Below are 17,923 nucleotides of genomic sequence, written 5' to 3'. Positions count from 1 at the left end.
GTTGGCTCCACCCCAGTTATTCTAATTGTTCTGTTTTTTGGACGATTTTCTTAACATTTCTCGGCATTTTGTCATCAACGTTTTACCAGAAATCTTCCAGGGACATAACATCGAGTTCTCATTCCTGGATTACATAACCACAAACTGTGAGAATACGATAAATGATAGGAATACAGGCCAAGTAGTGCCAGCTATTCCCATGCTCGCATCATGTGATGCCAAAAATTCAGTTTTAATAATGCACCAGATATATCTTGAAAAGGTCAAACTCTCAATACACTCTCTAATGTCAAAGGTTCCTGTTGTAACATCATGTTGGAGACTGATGGAATCACTAGAGATGTGAGCCATTGCCAATTTCTAGCTGGTCTGCTCGGATACTCCACATCACTAAACAGGATCTACCATGCTGGAACAAAACTGTTTCAATCTGCTGACTGAAAGGAATGCCAGCTCAGAATAGCAATTTCCTTCCTGAAATCGTTCCAATTGCTTTGCACCATACAGCCAGAAACTTGCACTTAGGATTCCTTCCACGATCCCAAATGGAAAGTTGCTTGAAAGGTGGATTAGGAAAAGGTCAAATCAGCTAACGATAGCTTATCGATTTCCTTTTGGGTTAGGAGGCTGATCTCAGGAAGCACGGTCTTCAACGGCAAATGGAGACACTTCTGTGATGACAGTCCGCTACAGCTCCTTACTAACCAATCCTTTGGGTGACAAATTGAATCCCAAAGAAGAATAATGCGTCTGAGGAATATAGGCCATATCTTTCTCAACAGGTGGTAAGAAGCAGCTGAAAACTGCATCAGGTCCAGAATTCTGCCCTTTTCCATTAATATTTTTACCCGAGGAGTTTCCCGTCCATGTTTCGAACAAGGGGGCAACTCCACCACCTAAGCAAACCTTCACCAAGGATTGATACAGTCTTATGTGCTACCATCCATACCAGAGGCCATGTCCCAGATAGGATGGGAGACAAGCTTTGATGCTTATCTGTCACTACAAAGCAATGGGTTTCACTGCCTCAGTGAAGCAAATTAGTCAGGAGACAGGAGAATGCAATGCTGGCCAATTCTATATGTCATGCTGAAACAGGAAACTAAAGAAAGGAACACCGTTTAATTGGCAATCCACCAAGAGAGTTCTGCCAATTGAGTTTTTTTTGTTGTGTGTTATCTGGCTAACGTGACGGAAGACAACAAGGATGCTAATTAATTTTAATTATGATGGAAGGTTGTTGAGGATTAATTCCCCCATGTATGTTTTTATAAAATCTTACTCTGGCTGGAAAATTTGAAATACCGAACAAAAGGAGCCTAGTGTTGCAGTAAACAGAGAGCTGATTAAAGCAGAAGACATATTTGATAAGCCTTAGCTAACCTATTGTTACAATTAGGGTATGGTGTCAGCATTGGTTCAGTTGGTCGCACAGGCCTCTGAGCTGAGTTCAACCATAGACCATAAGATGTAGGAGCAGAAGTATGCCATCACTCCAGAGGCTTGAGTGGCAACAGTTGTATGTCACTGGATGGCTCTGGATCCAATGAAGTTCCATGGTACGAAGGCAAATTTGCGCAAGGAAACCCCCTGCTAATTACCACCCATAAGCCCTTCCTCGGCTGAGTCAGTGCTCTTGAATACCATTTGGAAGCAGCATTAAAAGCAGCACCAGCATTCCTAAATATGAGGTACCACATCCGGTCATGAATGAAAGTGGACAATGTAGCTAACCTGACAGGGAGGCTCCAAAAAACATCACCATCCTCAGTGAAAGAGGAGGTCAACATATTACTTGCAAAGGACAAGGCTAAGGTATTTGGAAACATTTTCTGCCAGAAGTGCCAAGTAATTGATCAAACCCCTCCTGAGATCTCCACCATCAAAGGTCCCATAAATTCGCAAATCAAGAAACGTCTAAAAGCACTGGCTTCAGTAGAAACCATATCCCAGGTGCAGCACTGATGACTAATGCTGTAGAACTAGCTGCGCCTTAGCTAAGCTGTTCCACTACAGCTACATCATTGACATTTACCCAACAATGTGAAAAATTGCCCAGGAAAGCCTGTTCACAAAAAGCAGGACAAATCCAACCTAACCAATTATTATCCCATCAGTTTACTCTCAATCACCAAGAAAGTGATGAAAGTTGGGACTGTTCTCCTTGGAGAGGAGGAGGATAAGAGGAGAATCATGAGGTGGCTGGACACAGTAGATCAGGATATACTGTTCCTGTTTGTAAAAGGATCAAGAACGAAGAGGAACGAAGAGGGTTAGTGTGTGCCAACTACAAGAAGTGCTGCAGCAACTCACAAAGTTCCCTTTGACAGCATCTTCCAAATTGTGATCTCTCCCAACTCGATGAACAAGGGCAGGAGTTGGAACACCAGTACCTGCAAGTTTCCCTCTAAGACACTCACCATCCCAAGGTGAAATACATTTCCATTCCTTTACTGTCATTGCGTCAAAGTCCTGGATATTCCTTCTTAACGGCACCGTCGGTGTACAACAGTCCTATGCAGTAGCTCACTACCACTTTCTCAAGGGCAATTAGGGATGGGTAATAGTGGCTCTGCCAACAACATGCACATCCCAAGGGTGAATTTAAAAAAAGAAAACAAAGTCTAGCCAGTTCCAAGTGCAGCAGTGAGATATTAAAGCAAACTCCCATCTGTCCTCTCAGAGCAGCATGAAGATTGCACAGTACTAGAACAACGGGGGAATTCTCCTCATGCCCTGACTAGTACTTACATGAAAATTCCTAAAGCAGGTTTGTGGTGGGATCTATCTTTGCACAAACTGGCTGCTCTGTTTACTGATATTAAAATAATTACATTTAAAGAACTCAACTGGCTGTGACTCACTTTTGGGATATCTGAAGGAATTTGAAAGGTGCTATAATAAATTTTATTTATTAGTCACAATGCAAGCACTCTTCTGTCATTAAAGCTATCAGTAGACAACTGGATGCAAGGTCCCTTTCAGAACCCTTGCTGCACCTCCTGAAATTCTTTTTCCTCAGAATTGGCACAATATAACAAAAAACTCAGTGCCCACTCAGCAGAAGATTGCTTCATTTCAATATTTTATCAAGGCTGAACAGTGTGGATTGCAACGCGCAATGAAGACAAATGAGGCATTATGTGCATGAGTGACTTAGTCTGAGAAAAATGGCTAGTTTGTAATCGCATGTGGTTTGCTGTGGAAAGTGAACTTCTATCTTCATAAGGTTAACATGACTTACAGCAGGACAGTGCTAACTATGGGAGTTGGGAAGGGGAGGTAATCGCTTTGCAAGGCAGTATTCCTTTAAGGGGCTGCCCCCTTTTCCTTTGTTCCTCAGTTCATTTGATTTGTTTCTTCCTAGTGCAAAATTAAAGCATTTTTGAATTCTCAGGAGTTGGGTCCGTGCTTTGTGAACAATTGATCTACCTGATAACAGCTGATTTAAAATTAAAGTTTATTTATTAGTGTCAGAAGTAGACTTATAGTAACACTGCAATTAAGTTACTGTGAAAAATCCCCTACTTGCCACATTCCAGCATCTGTTCAGGTCCTCTGAGGGAGAATTTAGCATGGCCAATGCACCTAACCAGCATGCCTTTTGGATTGTGGAAGGAAACTACAGCACCCAGAGGAAACCCATGGGGAGGATGTGCAGATTCCACACAGACAGTGACCCGAGCTGGGAATCGAATTCTGCTCCCTGGTGCTGTGAGGCAACAGTGCTAACCACTGTGCCACCATACCACCTGATAGGATTTCTTACAGGCTGGAGAGGATTTCTGCAAAGATTATCAAATCAATGTCTCTCTACATGGCTCCAATTTCTTTATTCTTCTGTCTTTACACCTTGCACTTTCACGATATAGCGAGGCTAAACTCCCCTAAAATTTCCCATAAACTAATACAGAATCATAGGATCCCTACAGCGTGCAAGGAGGCCATTTGGCCCATCAAGTTTGCACTGACTTTCTATCAGTGTATCCTACTCAGACCCGCCCCTCAACCCTAACCACCATTCATGGCTGATCTGTTTGTGTTCAGTTCCACCTTTCCCACCGACCCCGATAACTTTTGATTCCCTTGCTTGACAAATATCTCTCTACCATGGCCTTAAAAATATCCAATGACTCCCTGCCTCCTGAGGCAGTGAGTTCCAAAGTTGCACAGTCCTCTGAGAAAAAAATTCTCTCATCTCTGCGTGCAAGGGTGACGCTTAATTTTTAAACAGTGCCCACTAGCTCTGGACTCAGCCACAAGAGGAAACATCCTTCCCACAACTGCCTTACACACACTTCAATCAAGTCACCACTCACCCTTCTAAATTCTAGTGCAAACGAGTCCTGCTTTTCCAACCTATCCTCATAAGACAACCTGCTCATTCCAGGCTTCAATCTAGTGAAACCACTCTGAGCCGCCTCCAAAGCATTTACACCCTTTAAGTGGACTAAAACTGCAGACAGCACTGAGGTACAGTCTCATCAATGCCCTATATAACTCAGCAACTGTCCAATTCTTCTTGCATTTCACTAACCTTCCCTATCACATCCTGTACATGTAGATTTATGACTCACGCATGAGAACACTCACATCCCTCTGCACATCAGCATTCTGCAGTCACTCTCCATTTGAGTAATTTTCTGCTTTTTTATTCTTCCTGCCAAAGTAAAGAACTTCATGCATTCCCATATCGTAATACTCCATCTGCCAGATTTTTTGCCAATCGTTCAGCCTATCTATATCCACCTACAAACTCTGTATGTTTCCTTCACAACATACTAAATACTCTATAATTAGGAAAATACCACAAATTGTAACTTATTTAACCAATTCACAGAACCAAAGAATCCTGCAGTGCAGAGGGAGGCCATTCAGCCCATCGAGTCTGTACCAACCACAATCTCACCCACTCAGGCCCAATCCCCATAGCCCCAAGCATTTACCTAGTTGGTTCCCTGACACTAAGAGGCAATTTAGCATGACCACCTAACTTTGGACTGTGGGAGGAATCCAGAGCACCTGGAGGAAACCCACGCAGACACAGGGAAGAATGTGCATACACCACACAGACAGTGGCTCAAGCTGGGAATTAAACCCACGTCCTTGGCACTGTGAGGCAGCAGTGCCAACCACTGGTCCACCATGACTGATCCTGCTCTCAGTCATGGTGGACTATGTGGGGACACATGCAGGAATGGGGACCCACAGTCCCCATTCCTGCACTCTCTCATCCTACCTTTTAACATTTATAATTTCTTTATTAGTGTCACAAATAGGCTTATGTTAACATTGCAATGAAGTTATATTTTCAAATTATTTTTCCAACTTTCCTTTTAAAATGCTGTTCAGGATTCTGCTTCTCACATTGTTTTGGGGATTTCCATCTCCTAACAAGCCCCCTGTGTAAAAGAAAAATGCTGGCCTCTCTTTTTATTTTTCGATTGCAATCTTAAACTTATTAATATAAAAAACAGAAAAGTGCTGGAAATAATATGCAGCAAAACAAGCTGAGGCTGGAAATCTGAAATATAAACAGAAAATGCTGGAAACGCTTAGGTCAGGAAGCATCTGTGAGAAGAGAAAAAGAGAATTCCATTTCTGGTCAATGTCCTTTCATCATAAAATTCAGATGAAAAGTCAACGACTCAAAACATTAACTCTGTTTCTCTCTCACTGCAGATGCCGCCTGACCAGCTGAGTATTTCCAACAGTTTCTGGTTATCGTTTAGAATTTAAGCATCTGCAGTATTTTAGTTTTAAGTTACGCTTTCTAGAATCATCGATTACCTGCAGTGCAGAGGAGACCTTTTGGTCCATCAAGCCTGCACCAACAATCCCACCCAGGCCCTCTCCCAGTAACCCCCCATATTTACCCTGCTAATCTCCCTGACAGTAAAGAGCAATCTAGCATGGCCAATCAACCTAACCCGCACATCTTTGAACTATGGGAGGAAACCGGAGCACCTGGAGGAAACCCACACAGACCCGGGGAGAATGTGCAAACTCCACAGAGACAGTCACCCAAGCCCGGAATTGAACCCAGGTCCCTGGCACTGTGAGGCAGCAGTGCTAATCGCTATGCCACCATGCCGCCCCTAGTTCTCGATAGTCTATTTTATATCAACCTCTAGATTCTTCAAGACTTCGCCATGGACGTAACATCTATCCAGATGCCCAAAACTGGAATCAGTATTCTAATTGCACCTTGGACTGTAATTTACATAGATTCGAGTCTACCTCCCGAGTTTGATCTTCAACATATCTATTTAACAACTTACAGGACATCTGTGATTTTTTATTAAGAAAGAAAATCAGCTTTACCTACTTACTTTTTCCACTGTAAAAGAAAAGTTTGAATGCAGACTCCTCCTTCTTGAACCACCGCAGTGGTTCTTCTTCAAGGAGGAGGATACCTACAACAATTGTAGGTACACCCAGAGTACTGTTAGGGAGAAAATTTCAGGATTTTGACCCCCTGGCAGCGAAGGAATAGTGATATATTTTGAAGTCCGGATGGTGTGTGGCTTGGGAGGAATTTCCAGATGGTGGTGTTTCCGTATGTTTGCAGCCCTTGTCCTTCTAGATGGTAGTGGTTGTGGGTTTGGAAGGTGCTGCTTAAGGGGCTTTAATAAATGTCCCTTCCAAGGTACCACATTCCCTTTTGAAGGGAATACACAGAATTTTGGAGCTTTGACACCCTCACCATATTTTTACCTGCTGATTACCCGGGGGGACGGCGACAGCTACAAGGTACAGGTCAGAAGACTGAAGGAATACTCTGCACTTGCTTGGTTGAATGTAGTTCCAATGACACTCCAGAAGCTCAGCAACATCTAGGATGAAGCAATCTCCTTGATTAGCATCCCTTCCACCTTCAACATTCACTCTCTCCACCACTGACGCATAGTAGCAGCAGTGGACGCGAATCATAAGATGAATTAGAGCAGCGGTCTCTAAACTCCGACCCAGATGTGGCCCGCGGGCCGTAATTTGGAGACCCCTGCATTAGAGCCACATGCTAAAGTTCCTTCAGCTGCACCTTTTTAAACCCCGAGGCCTCTACCACCTAGAAGGACAAGGGCAGCAGGTGCATGGGAACACCACTACCTGTAAAGTTCCCCTCCAAGCCACACACCATTCTGACTTGGAAATATATTGCCATTCCTTCACTATTACTAGGGCAAAATCCCGATGTTCCCTCTCAGCAGGATTTTTGGGTGTACCTACACCATATGGACTTTAGTGTTCAAGAAGGCTGCTCATCACCATCTTCTCAAAGACATTTAGGGATAGGCAATAAACGTCAAATGACGCTGTCATCCTGCGAAAAAATAAACTTACAAACAATTCTTTGCTATAGAAATTGTTCACACACAGGTGTCTTATTTTCTTTACCAGGTTGCCCCTGATGAATGAATGGTTATTGCAGGCAACCTGTAAGATGAAGAAAGTGACAGCATTCCAAAGGAGGGATTTCAACTTTGAGTACCAGCAGAACAGATCAAAAGTAAAGAGCTCTCCTGTTGGTTTATGTTTACATCTTGACTATGACCACTGGTGGGTCCTCACCAGGCTGACAAAACTATGCCCTAACTACGTGTGCATTTATCTTTTTATAGTTGAATTCACACACAGCACAAATAAAGCAGAAGGATGTTATACTGCAGAACCACTCTCAAAAAATCTAGTCTTGTCTTTTTGACACACAATCATGGTCATGCAGTGAGCAGGGAATTCCAAAAGAGAGAGAGAGAGACAGAGACGCACCCAGGCCTTATTTTAACAGCTGTTGTCAGAAAGAGACTGACAGGGGACTGGGAGTCACTTGGCTGCTCACTCAGCTAGCTCCAGATGGTACATAGCCCAGAGAAGCCAAGAGAAATGGGGATTCAGGATAAATAATTAAACTTTGTTTTTAAAAAGGCATTCAACCAGACAAAAATGACAAAACTCGACTTGAAACATTATTGGCCCTAGGGGTTTAAAAGCCAGCATTGTCAAATGAAATGAAAACCTTTCCCATTTCAGTGATTCCCAGCCCCTTTAAACTGGTCTTGAGCTTGTTTCCTGGGAATGGAATGTTTTTTGTATTATGCATGTCAGCATCAAGCTCTCCCAAGCTCCAACTAACGCTTGGTGGCTTGAGAATGATGCAGAATAAAGCTCTCAGCATACTGCCCCACCAATAAAGCCAAAGGCAACAAAGTACATCTCCCAATGGAACCGAAGTGACATTTTACAGCTCACAATTGGAGTTTGGCTTGAGCCCATGACCCTCTGACTGAAAAGCAACAGTGATGCCAATGTGCCAAGTGTGACACTTGTGAAACCAAGGGTGGGATTTTGGAGGCGGATAGGTGTGGGAATGAGGTAGCTGGGTGCATCATTTTGCATCACTGGCTGGTATGCCAGCACTATTCTAGCCTGCAATTTATTTTCAGGAAGGCAGTCAACTGAGGTAATTAAGATGCAAATTAAGAGATTTCCAGTGTGCAGGCCAGCCCTACACATTAGCAGAGGCACTATGGCCTCACAGCAAGTACAAGAGGGCGTTGAGATGGGTGCACTTTATCCTAATGGGGAACAACCTCAATACCCCCACACCTCCCCCTTGCAGGAACCATCATGGCCAATGTCAGGATCCTGACCACAAACATGAAATCCTACCCCTACTGTGGATGCCAGCACTGGTAAAGCTATTTCTACTTTGTCCCGGAACTTAGGATATAATCTATTGCTGCAGGACTGACTGAAGTCATTTTAAAATGGAAATCAAGGCATAGAGAAGGCTTTAAAGTCTGAGATGGAGTCAAGTTCAAGCCTCAAGTGTGAAAGGACAATGGGTTGGTCCATTGCATCCCCCGTTCCTCCAGACCGCTGGGCTGATTTGTTAAATGTGCTCCAGGTTGGAGACACTGCATGGGAGTTGACATTCAGAGAATCACTGTTTATGTTATTATATTCTTCAAGCTGCTATGGGATCCAATCTAAAATTACTGAACAGTTACAGTGTAAAATTTCTTACACTGAACAGTTGGAGATTTAATGGTTACAATTGTAGACATTGACTTTTTCTTTTAAAACAGTTCCTCAATTTTTTGAGGTTACATAATGAGAAATCGGAGCGATATTACCGTGATAAAGTTGCCTAGTGAATAAGTTGTCTTCAGTTCATGTGGCATTAGTTCCACAGAAAAAAGGGAAAGCTCAACCAACAAAAGGGAAACTGTCATTTCTAAACCAAGGTTACAGTTCCAATGTCTAAAACAATTACATTTACAAATGAAGGCTTTTTTTTTTTGAGTTAGTTAAAATGGGGCAAAACAATAGAACTACAGTGCAACATCTACTCACGGTCACTTTGACAGAATAATCACCTCTCTAGTTTATTCAGTTTTTCCAGTATTGAGAAACATACAACTGAAGGCCAAGGAAAATCTAGGGCTAGGGTCACTGTCTATGTGGAGTTTGCATGTTTTCCCTGCGTCTGCGTGTGCTTCCTCTGGGTGCTCCTCCCACAGCCCAAAGATGTGCGGGTTAGGTTGATTGGCTATGCTAAGTTGGCCCTAGTGTCAAGGGCATTAGCAGGGTTATTGTGTGGGGTTACGGGAGTAGGGTCTGGATAGGATTGTGGTCGGTATAGACTCGATGGGCTGAATGGCCTCCTTCTGTACTATAGGAATTCTATTCTATGATTCATAAGAACATAAGAAATAGGAGCAGGAGTAGGCCATCTAGCCCTTCGAGCCTGCCCCGCCATTCAATAAGATCATGGCTGAAGTTGATGTTATGGTCAAGTCTCAAGAATAAAAGTGAGTCAGAGCAGTTGAGCACAGAAATGTCTGTTGTCAGACGTAAGCTAAATATATTTTAGGTTTAATGTTAAGCACACTAAATGAGTTTATATAATGAAGGCAACATTTTTTTGGCATGAAACCTGATCAGCCTTATACACAACCACAAAGCACAAGGACAACACGATGGCTTAGCACAAGATATTAATATGATCAAACAAGCCTATATTCACCACTAAAGAATTTTGGATGCTTGGGTGGATATCATGGACACTTGGAGACCAACATAAAGCTTTAAACATTTAGCGCCTTCAATTGCTGATTTTGCCGGGATAGTTTCCTCGAACAGTGTGTGTTGGAGCCGACGAGGGAGCGAGCTATCTTGGATCTGGTGCTATGTAATGAAGCGGGTAGAATTAGGGACCTTGTGGTGAAGGATCCTCTTGGGGAGAGTGATCATTGTATGGTGGAGTTTCTGGTGCAGATGGAGGAGGAGAAAGTGGGTTCCCGGACACGCGTCCTTTGTTTGAATAGAGAGGAATACGGTAGGATGAGAGAAGAATTGGCGAATGTGGACTGGGAGAGCGCGTTGGAGGGAGGGTCTGTTGAGGAGCAGTGGAGGATCTTTAAGGAGATCTTTCTTGGTGCTCAACGGAAATTTATTCCGATGGTCAAAAAGGATAGTAGGAGGAGAGGTAATAAGCCGTGGATAACGAAGGAGGTGAAGGAGAGTGTTAAACTAAAAGCGGAGGAATTTAAAGTAGCTAAGAGTAGTGGGCGAGAAGAGGATTGGGAGAGGTTTAAATGTCAACAAAGATTGACAAAGAAGTTGATAAGGAAGGGTAGGAGAAACTATGAAGCTGGGCTAGCGCTTAATATAAAAAAAGATAGCAAGAGTTTTTATAAATATATAAAAAGGAAGAGGCTGGCTAGGGTGAATGTTGGTCCTTTAGAGGATGAGAAAGGGGACCTAGTGGTAGGGGATGGGGATATGGCTAAGGTATTGAATAACTTTTTTGTTTCTGTCTTCACGGAGGAGGACGTGAATAATTTGCCGGGTGTTAGCGATGGAAAGGTGGTAGGACTGGAGAGTCTTAATGACATTACTGTTACTAGAAAGGCGGTGCTCGACAGACTGGAGGGGCTGATTGTGGACAAGTCCCCAGGACCGGATGGAATGCATCCGAGGGTTCTGAAAGAAATGGCGGAGGTGATAGTGGTTGCCTTGGTGGTTATTTTCCAAACGTCGCTGGATTCCGGGGAAGTGCCGGATGATTGGAAAACGGCTAATGTTACGCCGTTGTTTAAGAAGGGTGCCAGGCAAAAGGCGGGGAATTATAGGCCGGTTAGTTTAACGTCCGTGGTAGGTAAAATGTTAGAATCTGTCATTAAGGAGGAAATTGCAAGGCATCTTGAAGGGAATTGCTTGATAGAGCAGACGCAGCACGGTTTCATTAAAGGGAAGTCATGTCTGACAAATTTACTGGAGTTCTATGAGGATGTGTCTAGGGCGGTGGATAGAGGAGAGCCGGTGGATGTGGTCTTTCTAGATTTTCAGAAGGCGTTTGACAAAGTGCCTCACAAAACGTTATTGCAGAAGGTCGAGGGACATGGAGTTGGGGGTAGGGTGTTAGCGTGGATAGAGGATTGGTTGTCAAATAGGAGGCAGAGAGTGGGGGTCAACGGGTGCTATTCGGATTGGCGGATGGTGACTAGTGGAGTGCCCCAGGGGTCGGTGCTGGGGCCTCAGCTTTTTACCATTTATATAGATGATCTGGAGGAGGGAACCGAGTGTAGAGTGTCGAAATTTGCTGATGACACCAAGATTGGGGGAACGGCAAATTGTGCGGAGGGTGTGGAGAGTCTGCAGAAGGATCTAGATAGGCTGGGCGAATGGGCCAGGAAATGGCAAATGGAATTTAATGTTGGCAAGTGTGAGGTGGTCCACTTTGGTAGGAAGAATGGTAGGAAGGACTATTACTTACGGGGCGAAAAACTGCAGCAGGCGACGGTGCAGAGGGACCTCGGGGTCCTTGTGCATGAGTCGCAAAAACCCAGCTTGCAGGTGCAACAGGTGGTCAGGAAGGCGAATGGGATGCTGGCCTTCATAGCGTAGGGGATTGAATATAAAAGTAGGGAGGTCTTGCTGCAGCTGTATAGGGCATTGGTGAGGTCGCAACTGGAGTACTGTGTGCATTTTTGGGCGCCGCACCTGCGCAAAGATATTTTGGCCTTGGAAGGAGTGCAGAGGAGGTTTACTAGGCTGATACCGGAGTTGAGGGGGTTGAGCTATGAGGAGAGGCTGAATAAACTGGGCTTGTACTCGTTAGAGTTTAGAAGAATGAGAGGAGATCTCATTGAGACGTATAAGATGATGAATGGGATGGATAGGATAGAGGTGGAAAGACTCTTCCCGCTCAAAAAAGACAATAGGACTAGGGGGCACAGCCTCAAGATAAAAGGGGGGCGGTTTAGAACGGAGTTGAGGAGGAACTTCTTCACTCAAAGGGTGGTGAATCTCTGGAATTCTCTGCCCGTTGAAGTGGTGGAGGCTGCCTCGCTAAATATTTTTAAGACGCGGGTTGATGGGTTTTTGATAGGAGAGGGGATTAAGGGTTATGGGGAGAGGGCGGGAAAGTGGAACTGAGCAGCGACAGATCAGCCATGATCTTATTGAATGGCGGGGCAGGCTCGAAGGGCTGGATGGCCTACTCCTACTCCTATTTCTTATGTTCTTAACAGATACCAGTGTTGATTTAGGAAGACAAGGACAGAGCAACAATAACTACAAACAATCCTCCCCAAAACTCCAGGTCCAAAATATTCATACAAGCTGAACCAACAAATAAAGTGAGATGGATTGCTTCATTTTGTTTAGTTCAGCCGCTTCTGACTTACAGGACAAGGGACAATCCAGACTTGTTTTCCCAACATCCCGTTAATTGACAGCATGACTAATGACCAGAGGAGGATAGCGCATGATGTTGCAATGTACAACAGTTCAGGAAAATACCATGAGCTTGACAGCCTTGCACACTCAACATGTACATTATTCTAATTTTCGCTCAAATGTTCTCTCCTGAAGCTGCTGAGTACTCCACAGTTCATGGAAGAAGCTCATCCACAGGCATTTAGCCAAAACTTGTAGAATTTTATACATACTTGTGCAGCCCAATTTTCAAATTTCTACTATTTGCATAAGTGGAGCTGTAAATGAATGTATACCTTCCATTCATGTGAATGTAATTAATGAACTGCCTCTTACAAAGCAGCGACTGTGATATTCTGAAAGGCAAATCTGTAAGGAAACTCAATGTACTCTCACCCGTGCAACCATGGCCAGGTGCTTTGTGTATCCACTTGGCAATAAAATAGCTGATTAAGCTGTTATGATCCTCCATTTCACATCTGGGAAAATCCCGGGATATGCGCATGTGATTCCCCATTGCGTTTGTGAGGGAGCGGTCCTGTATCAGGATTTAACAATCAGGAAGTATAACCTCATGCTGGTAGTGTGTTACAGGTACCTTTTAATCCATTCTCGGTATTTGCCACAAAGCTATGGTGTATCGTACCTGAGCTGCCTGGCACTTCCGCTGGAGTATTGGCTGGAGCATGCGCGCCAGGAGGGATATGAATGGTTGAGAAATTCGATGGAGGTTGATCACTGGGAGGCACCTGTATGTTGGAGAGGTCTGCAGCTGTTATGGATTCAGGGGGCATATTGGAGTTTGACGATTGCGGGAGTGAACCATCCCCTTTACTCTCGTTATCTGCAAACGAACATGGCATTTAGTTACTCGATATTTCAACTTGAAACAGTTTTCAAAAAAAAAAACAGATGCAGCAAATCAAAAAGTTGGTTGGAGGTTTCTGGATTAAAGGGAGAATAAATCAGCCAAGCCTTCAAGGTCCCATCTAGACATTCATCCCTCAAATCTGTTCCAATCACATTTAATTAACCATCTATATATATCTCTTGACAACATTACCCAACAAAAATCCTAGTCTTAGTTTCAAAATGTTCAGGTATAATAATGACATACTTCCCTCTGCTTGTTTCACTGTGTTAGCCTACTACTAACAAAAGTTCAGGATAATGGGAATCAGAGATCTTGGACTGCCATTGTCACGTAAATGTGCCATGTGAACTACCAATCATTAGTTTCATTGGCTGGTACAATGCCATGGATTGTTTTTAAAAAAGACGCAGCTGGAAGAGCAAAGACACTATTTTAAAAGGCTGCAGAAGTCACCGGAACTAAAAATTGACCAAGGTTCAAGCCATCTTTGAACATGGAATATTAGGGGGACGTGCCTGATGGACTTCTCATCCACCATTGTCTGAGCTTCATACGTAAAACATCGGGACAATAGGGTACAAGTTTGCCAACTCCAAAATCAAAGAAAGACCAACAAAATCCATTATGCAAGGAAAGTGTTAAGGGCCACCTTTCTGTTGCAATGGTATCCTGATAGTTTTCACAGTGGGAGATCAAAGCTCCTCAGTAATATGGTTGACCCTCTATTGTGCACCAAAAGCAGCTCTCACATGATCATAACGCTACATGTGCAAAGCTAAGATTATAAACTGTATGCGTGTTACAGTGGACACAGAGGGAGTCTCAGGGTGGACCAGTAACATCATCTCTCTCTCCCTGCATTTCCAAAATGAAACAATCTCTGTTGCATTTTGGAATACATAACCGAGATGTAGAATCAAAAGGCACTTCAAGCACTATAATATCCACTTTAGAAAAAGATGGATTACAGTTTAAGAGACTGTCTCTAGAAAATAACTAGTTTACAGCCACAGCAACCCCAGGGAAATTTCAAGACCACCAAAGGAATATCACAACAAGGACTTAAAATCTTATTCCACCTCCTGCATCCTGTAACATTCTGTTTTGCATGAGTGTCTTGGGATTAAATATGTGCTTTGACCCGTTTAAGTAAGTCATACTTCCCGAGGTGAGTTTTTAAACAATGAAACTAACTCTTTCGTTATTAACTCAAGAGAACTGACTGGCTTATTTCTTCATAGAGCTTTGCACACTATTAAGTATGTACAGGAATGAGAAACCCCAAATTTAAAAAAATTTTAACTGTATTATAGCCAACAAGAGGGATGGAAAAGAAGTTCATTCATCCCTCTGGACTTGACCGTTGCGTCATTACTAAAATCAAATTTGGTTTCATAATTCTCCACTGATGCAAAGCAAATCGCAAGAACAATCTAAATTAAAAAGACATTGGAGAAGCATTGGGTGGCACAGTAGCACAGCAGTTAGCATTGCTGCCTGACAACGACGGGAACCTGGGTTTGATTCCCGGCTTAGGTCATTGTGTGGAATTTGCACATTCCCCCCGTGTCTGCGTGGGTTTCCTCCCACAGTCCAAAGGTCTGTGGAGTAGGTGAATTGGCTATGCTAAATTGCTAGTGTGTGTCAGGGACTCTAGCAGGGTAAACGTGTGGGGTTGTGGAGATAGGGCCTGGGTGGGATTGTCGGTACAGACTCAATGAGTTGAATGGCCTCCTTCTGCACTATAAGGATTCTATCCTATGAAGCACAAAAGGTTGTTCATTTATAGAATTTAAGATTAAAGAACAGTACTGCACAGGAACAGGCCCTTCGGCCTTCCAAGCCTGTGCCGATCATAATGCCTGCCTAAACTAAAACCATATGCACTTGTAGAGTCCATATCCTTCCATTCCCATCCTATTCATTTATTCATCTAGATGCCCCTTAAATGCCACTATTGTGTCTGCTCCTACTACCTCCCTGGGCAGCGCATTCCAGACATTCAGTATGCTCAGTGTAAAAAAAAACTTGCCTCGCACATCTCCCCAAAACTTTTTCCCATGCATCTTAAACCTGTGTCCCCTAGTTCTTACTTTTCTACCCTAGGAAAAAGCATGTGACAATCCACTCTATCTTACAAACCTCTATCAGGTCGCCCCTCAACCTCCATTGTTCCAGTGAGAACAAACCAAGTTTTCCAACCTCTCCTCATAGCTAATGCCTGCCAGACCAGGCAACATCCTGGTAGATTTCTTCTGTACCCTCTCCAAAGCATCCACATTCTTCTGGTAATGTGGCAACCAGAATTGTACACAATATTCCAAATGAGGTCTAAGCTTTTGTACAGCTGCAGCATGACCTGCCAATTTTTACACTCAATGCCCCAAATGAAGGCAGCAAGCATGCCACATGCCTTCTTGACTACCTTATCCATCTGCATTGCCACTTTGTTAAATTTCTATTTCTTTATTTTTTATGGGTAATAAGAGTTCCTATTTTTAGCCAGAACTTGACAAAACATGTTCTAAATCCACTTATGAAGTTTAAAATCTTTGAAGCCATTAGTTTGCACAAGTCTCAAATTGTTGATGCATGTTTTGAGGTCAAAAGGCAACTCTTGACAATGCTTGCAATTCCTTTGCTCCTCCAAAGAAACTGATGGCTAATGTTATCTGTAACTTCTGGCACCTAGCTTTAACACTAAGTGCTTGCAGTTAAGTTGGCATAGAGGTCAGGTGCAGCTTAAAACATGACACAACTGACTCAACAGCAACAACATACCACAGCCCAACATGGGGGTGGCACCTCAGATGATCTGGAAGGATAGTAAAAGCAGATTCAACAGTAATTTTCAAAAGGGAATTGGACATTGAGCTGAAAATGTTTGGTTTTTCCAGGGCTACGTGAAAAATGAGGAGCAGAGTTTTCTTTAAAAAATTCTAAGTGTAAAATGGGTGAGTAAACTGGAGGTTTTCTTGCTGTTTCTTTCAGCAAGATAATTAATGGTAAGTTATGGCACTCAGCAATACAGTCTCAGCTCACCTGTGAGGCAGCTGCTGAGCTCTAGGGGTGCTATTACACAGGCGCATTGATCTCCCAGTGTATTGAGCACACAGTATACCGGGAGATGTGTCACCCTCAGCATACCGGGAGATGTGTCACCCTCAGCATACCGGGAGACGTGTCACCCTCAGCATACCGGGAGACGTGTCACCCTCAGCATACCGGGAGACGTGTCACCCTCAGCATACCGGGAGACGTGTCACCCTCAGCATACCGGGAGATGTGTCACCCTCAGCATACCGGGAGATGTGTCACCCTCAGCATACCGGGAGACGTGTCACCCTCAGCATACCGGGAGACGTGTCACCCTCAGCATACCGGGAGACGTGTCACCCTCAGCATACCGGGAGACGTGTCACCCTCAGCATACCGGGAGACGTGTCACCCTCAGCATACCGGGAGACGTGTCACCCTCAGCATACCGGGAGACGTGTCACCCTCAGCATACCGGGAGACGTGTCACCCTCAGCATACCGGGAGATGTGTCACCCTCAGCATACCGGGAGATGTGTCACCCTCAGCATACCGGGAGATGTGTCACCCTCAGCATACCGGGAGATGTGTCACCCTCAGCATACCGGGAGATGTGTCACCCTCAGCATACCGGGAGATCTGTCACCCTCAGCATACCGGGAGATCTGTCACCCTCAGCATACCGGGAGATGTGTCACCCTCAGCATACCGGGAGATGTGTCACCCTCAGCATACCGGGAGATGTGTCACCCTCAGCATACCGGGAGATGTGTCACCCTCAGCATACCGGGAGATCCGTCACCCTCAGCATACCGGGAGATCTGTCACCCACAGTATACCAAGAGATCTGTCACCCACAGTATACTGAGAGATCTGTCACCCACAGTATACTGAGAAATGTCATGTTGGAAGCTATAGGTTTCTGTGAGTCCCCCTAACTACTGAAGTCTCACTAAAAGTACTACTCAAAATTTGTCATGTTTCAGCAGCAGTTGCTCCAAAGCTTCTACCAAAAACAGGTTTCCAACATATAAACAAAGCACTCGGAATATATGCTAATGAGTGAGGTTAAACAGCACCACTTATACTCTGCTTCAACACAGACTTTTCTCCCATTCCATTCTACTTACTCATTAGTTTCCTCCACTTGCTAATGGAAAATGAACGGGGCTATGCCTTCAAACAATGAACTTCTTGTAATGGTCATGAAAGTCTAAGAGAATGAAAAAGTCTCTCTCAAATATCTTCTGAAGCCAGAATATTTACATTTGATATTTGGTTCGACGC

The 17,923-nt window shown here is 43.9% G+C and overlaps 1 protein-coding gene across 1 annotated transcript in view; it reads right to left on the bottom strand.

The window, feature by feature from the left end:
• vta1 (vesicle (multivesicular body) trafficking 1) overlaps positions 1-17,923 on the bottom strand; it is a 142,587-nt gene that overhangs the window by 17,748 nt on the left and 106,916 nt on the right. The window contains exon 6 of the mRNA XM_080200848.1: positions 13,373-13,570. Coding sequence (XP_080056974.1) covers positions 13,373-13,570 — 198 coding nt within the window. The remainder of the gene's footprint in view (positions 1-13,372; positions 13,571-17,923) is intronic.

The sequence above is a fragment of the Carcharhinus amblyrhynchos genome, chromosome 12 (assembly GCF_965287045.1).
Source record: "Carcharhinus amblyrhynchos chromosome 12, sCarAmb.v2.hapA, whole genome shotgun sequence".
Classification (NCBI taxonomy): domain Eukaryota; kingdom Metazoa; phylum Chordata; class Chondrichthyes; order Carcharhiniformes; family Carcharhinidae; genus Carcharhinus; species Carcharhinus amblyrhynchos.
The sequence above is the reverse complement of the archived record's forward strand: the minus strand, read 5'-3'. Positions and strand labels throughout refer to the sequence as shown.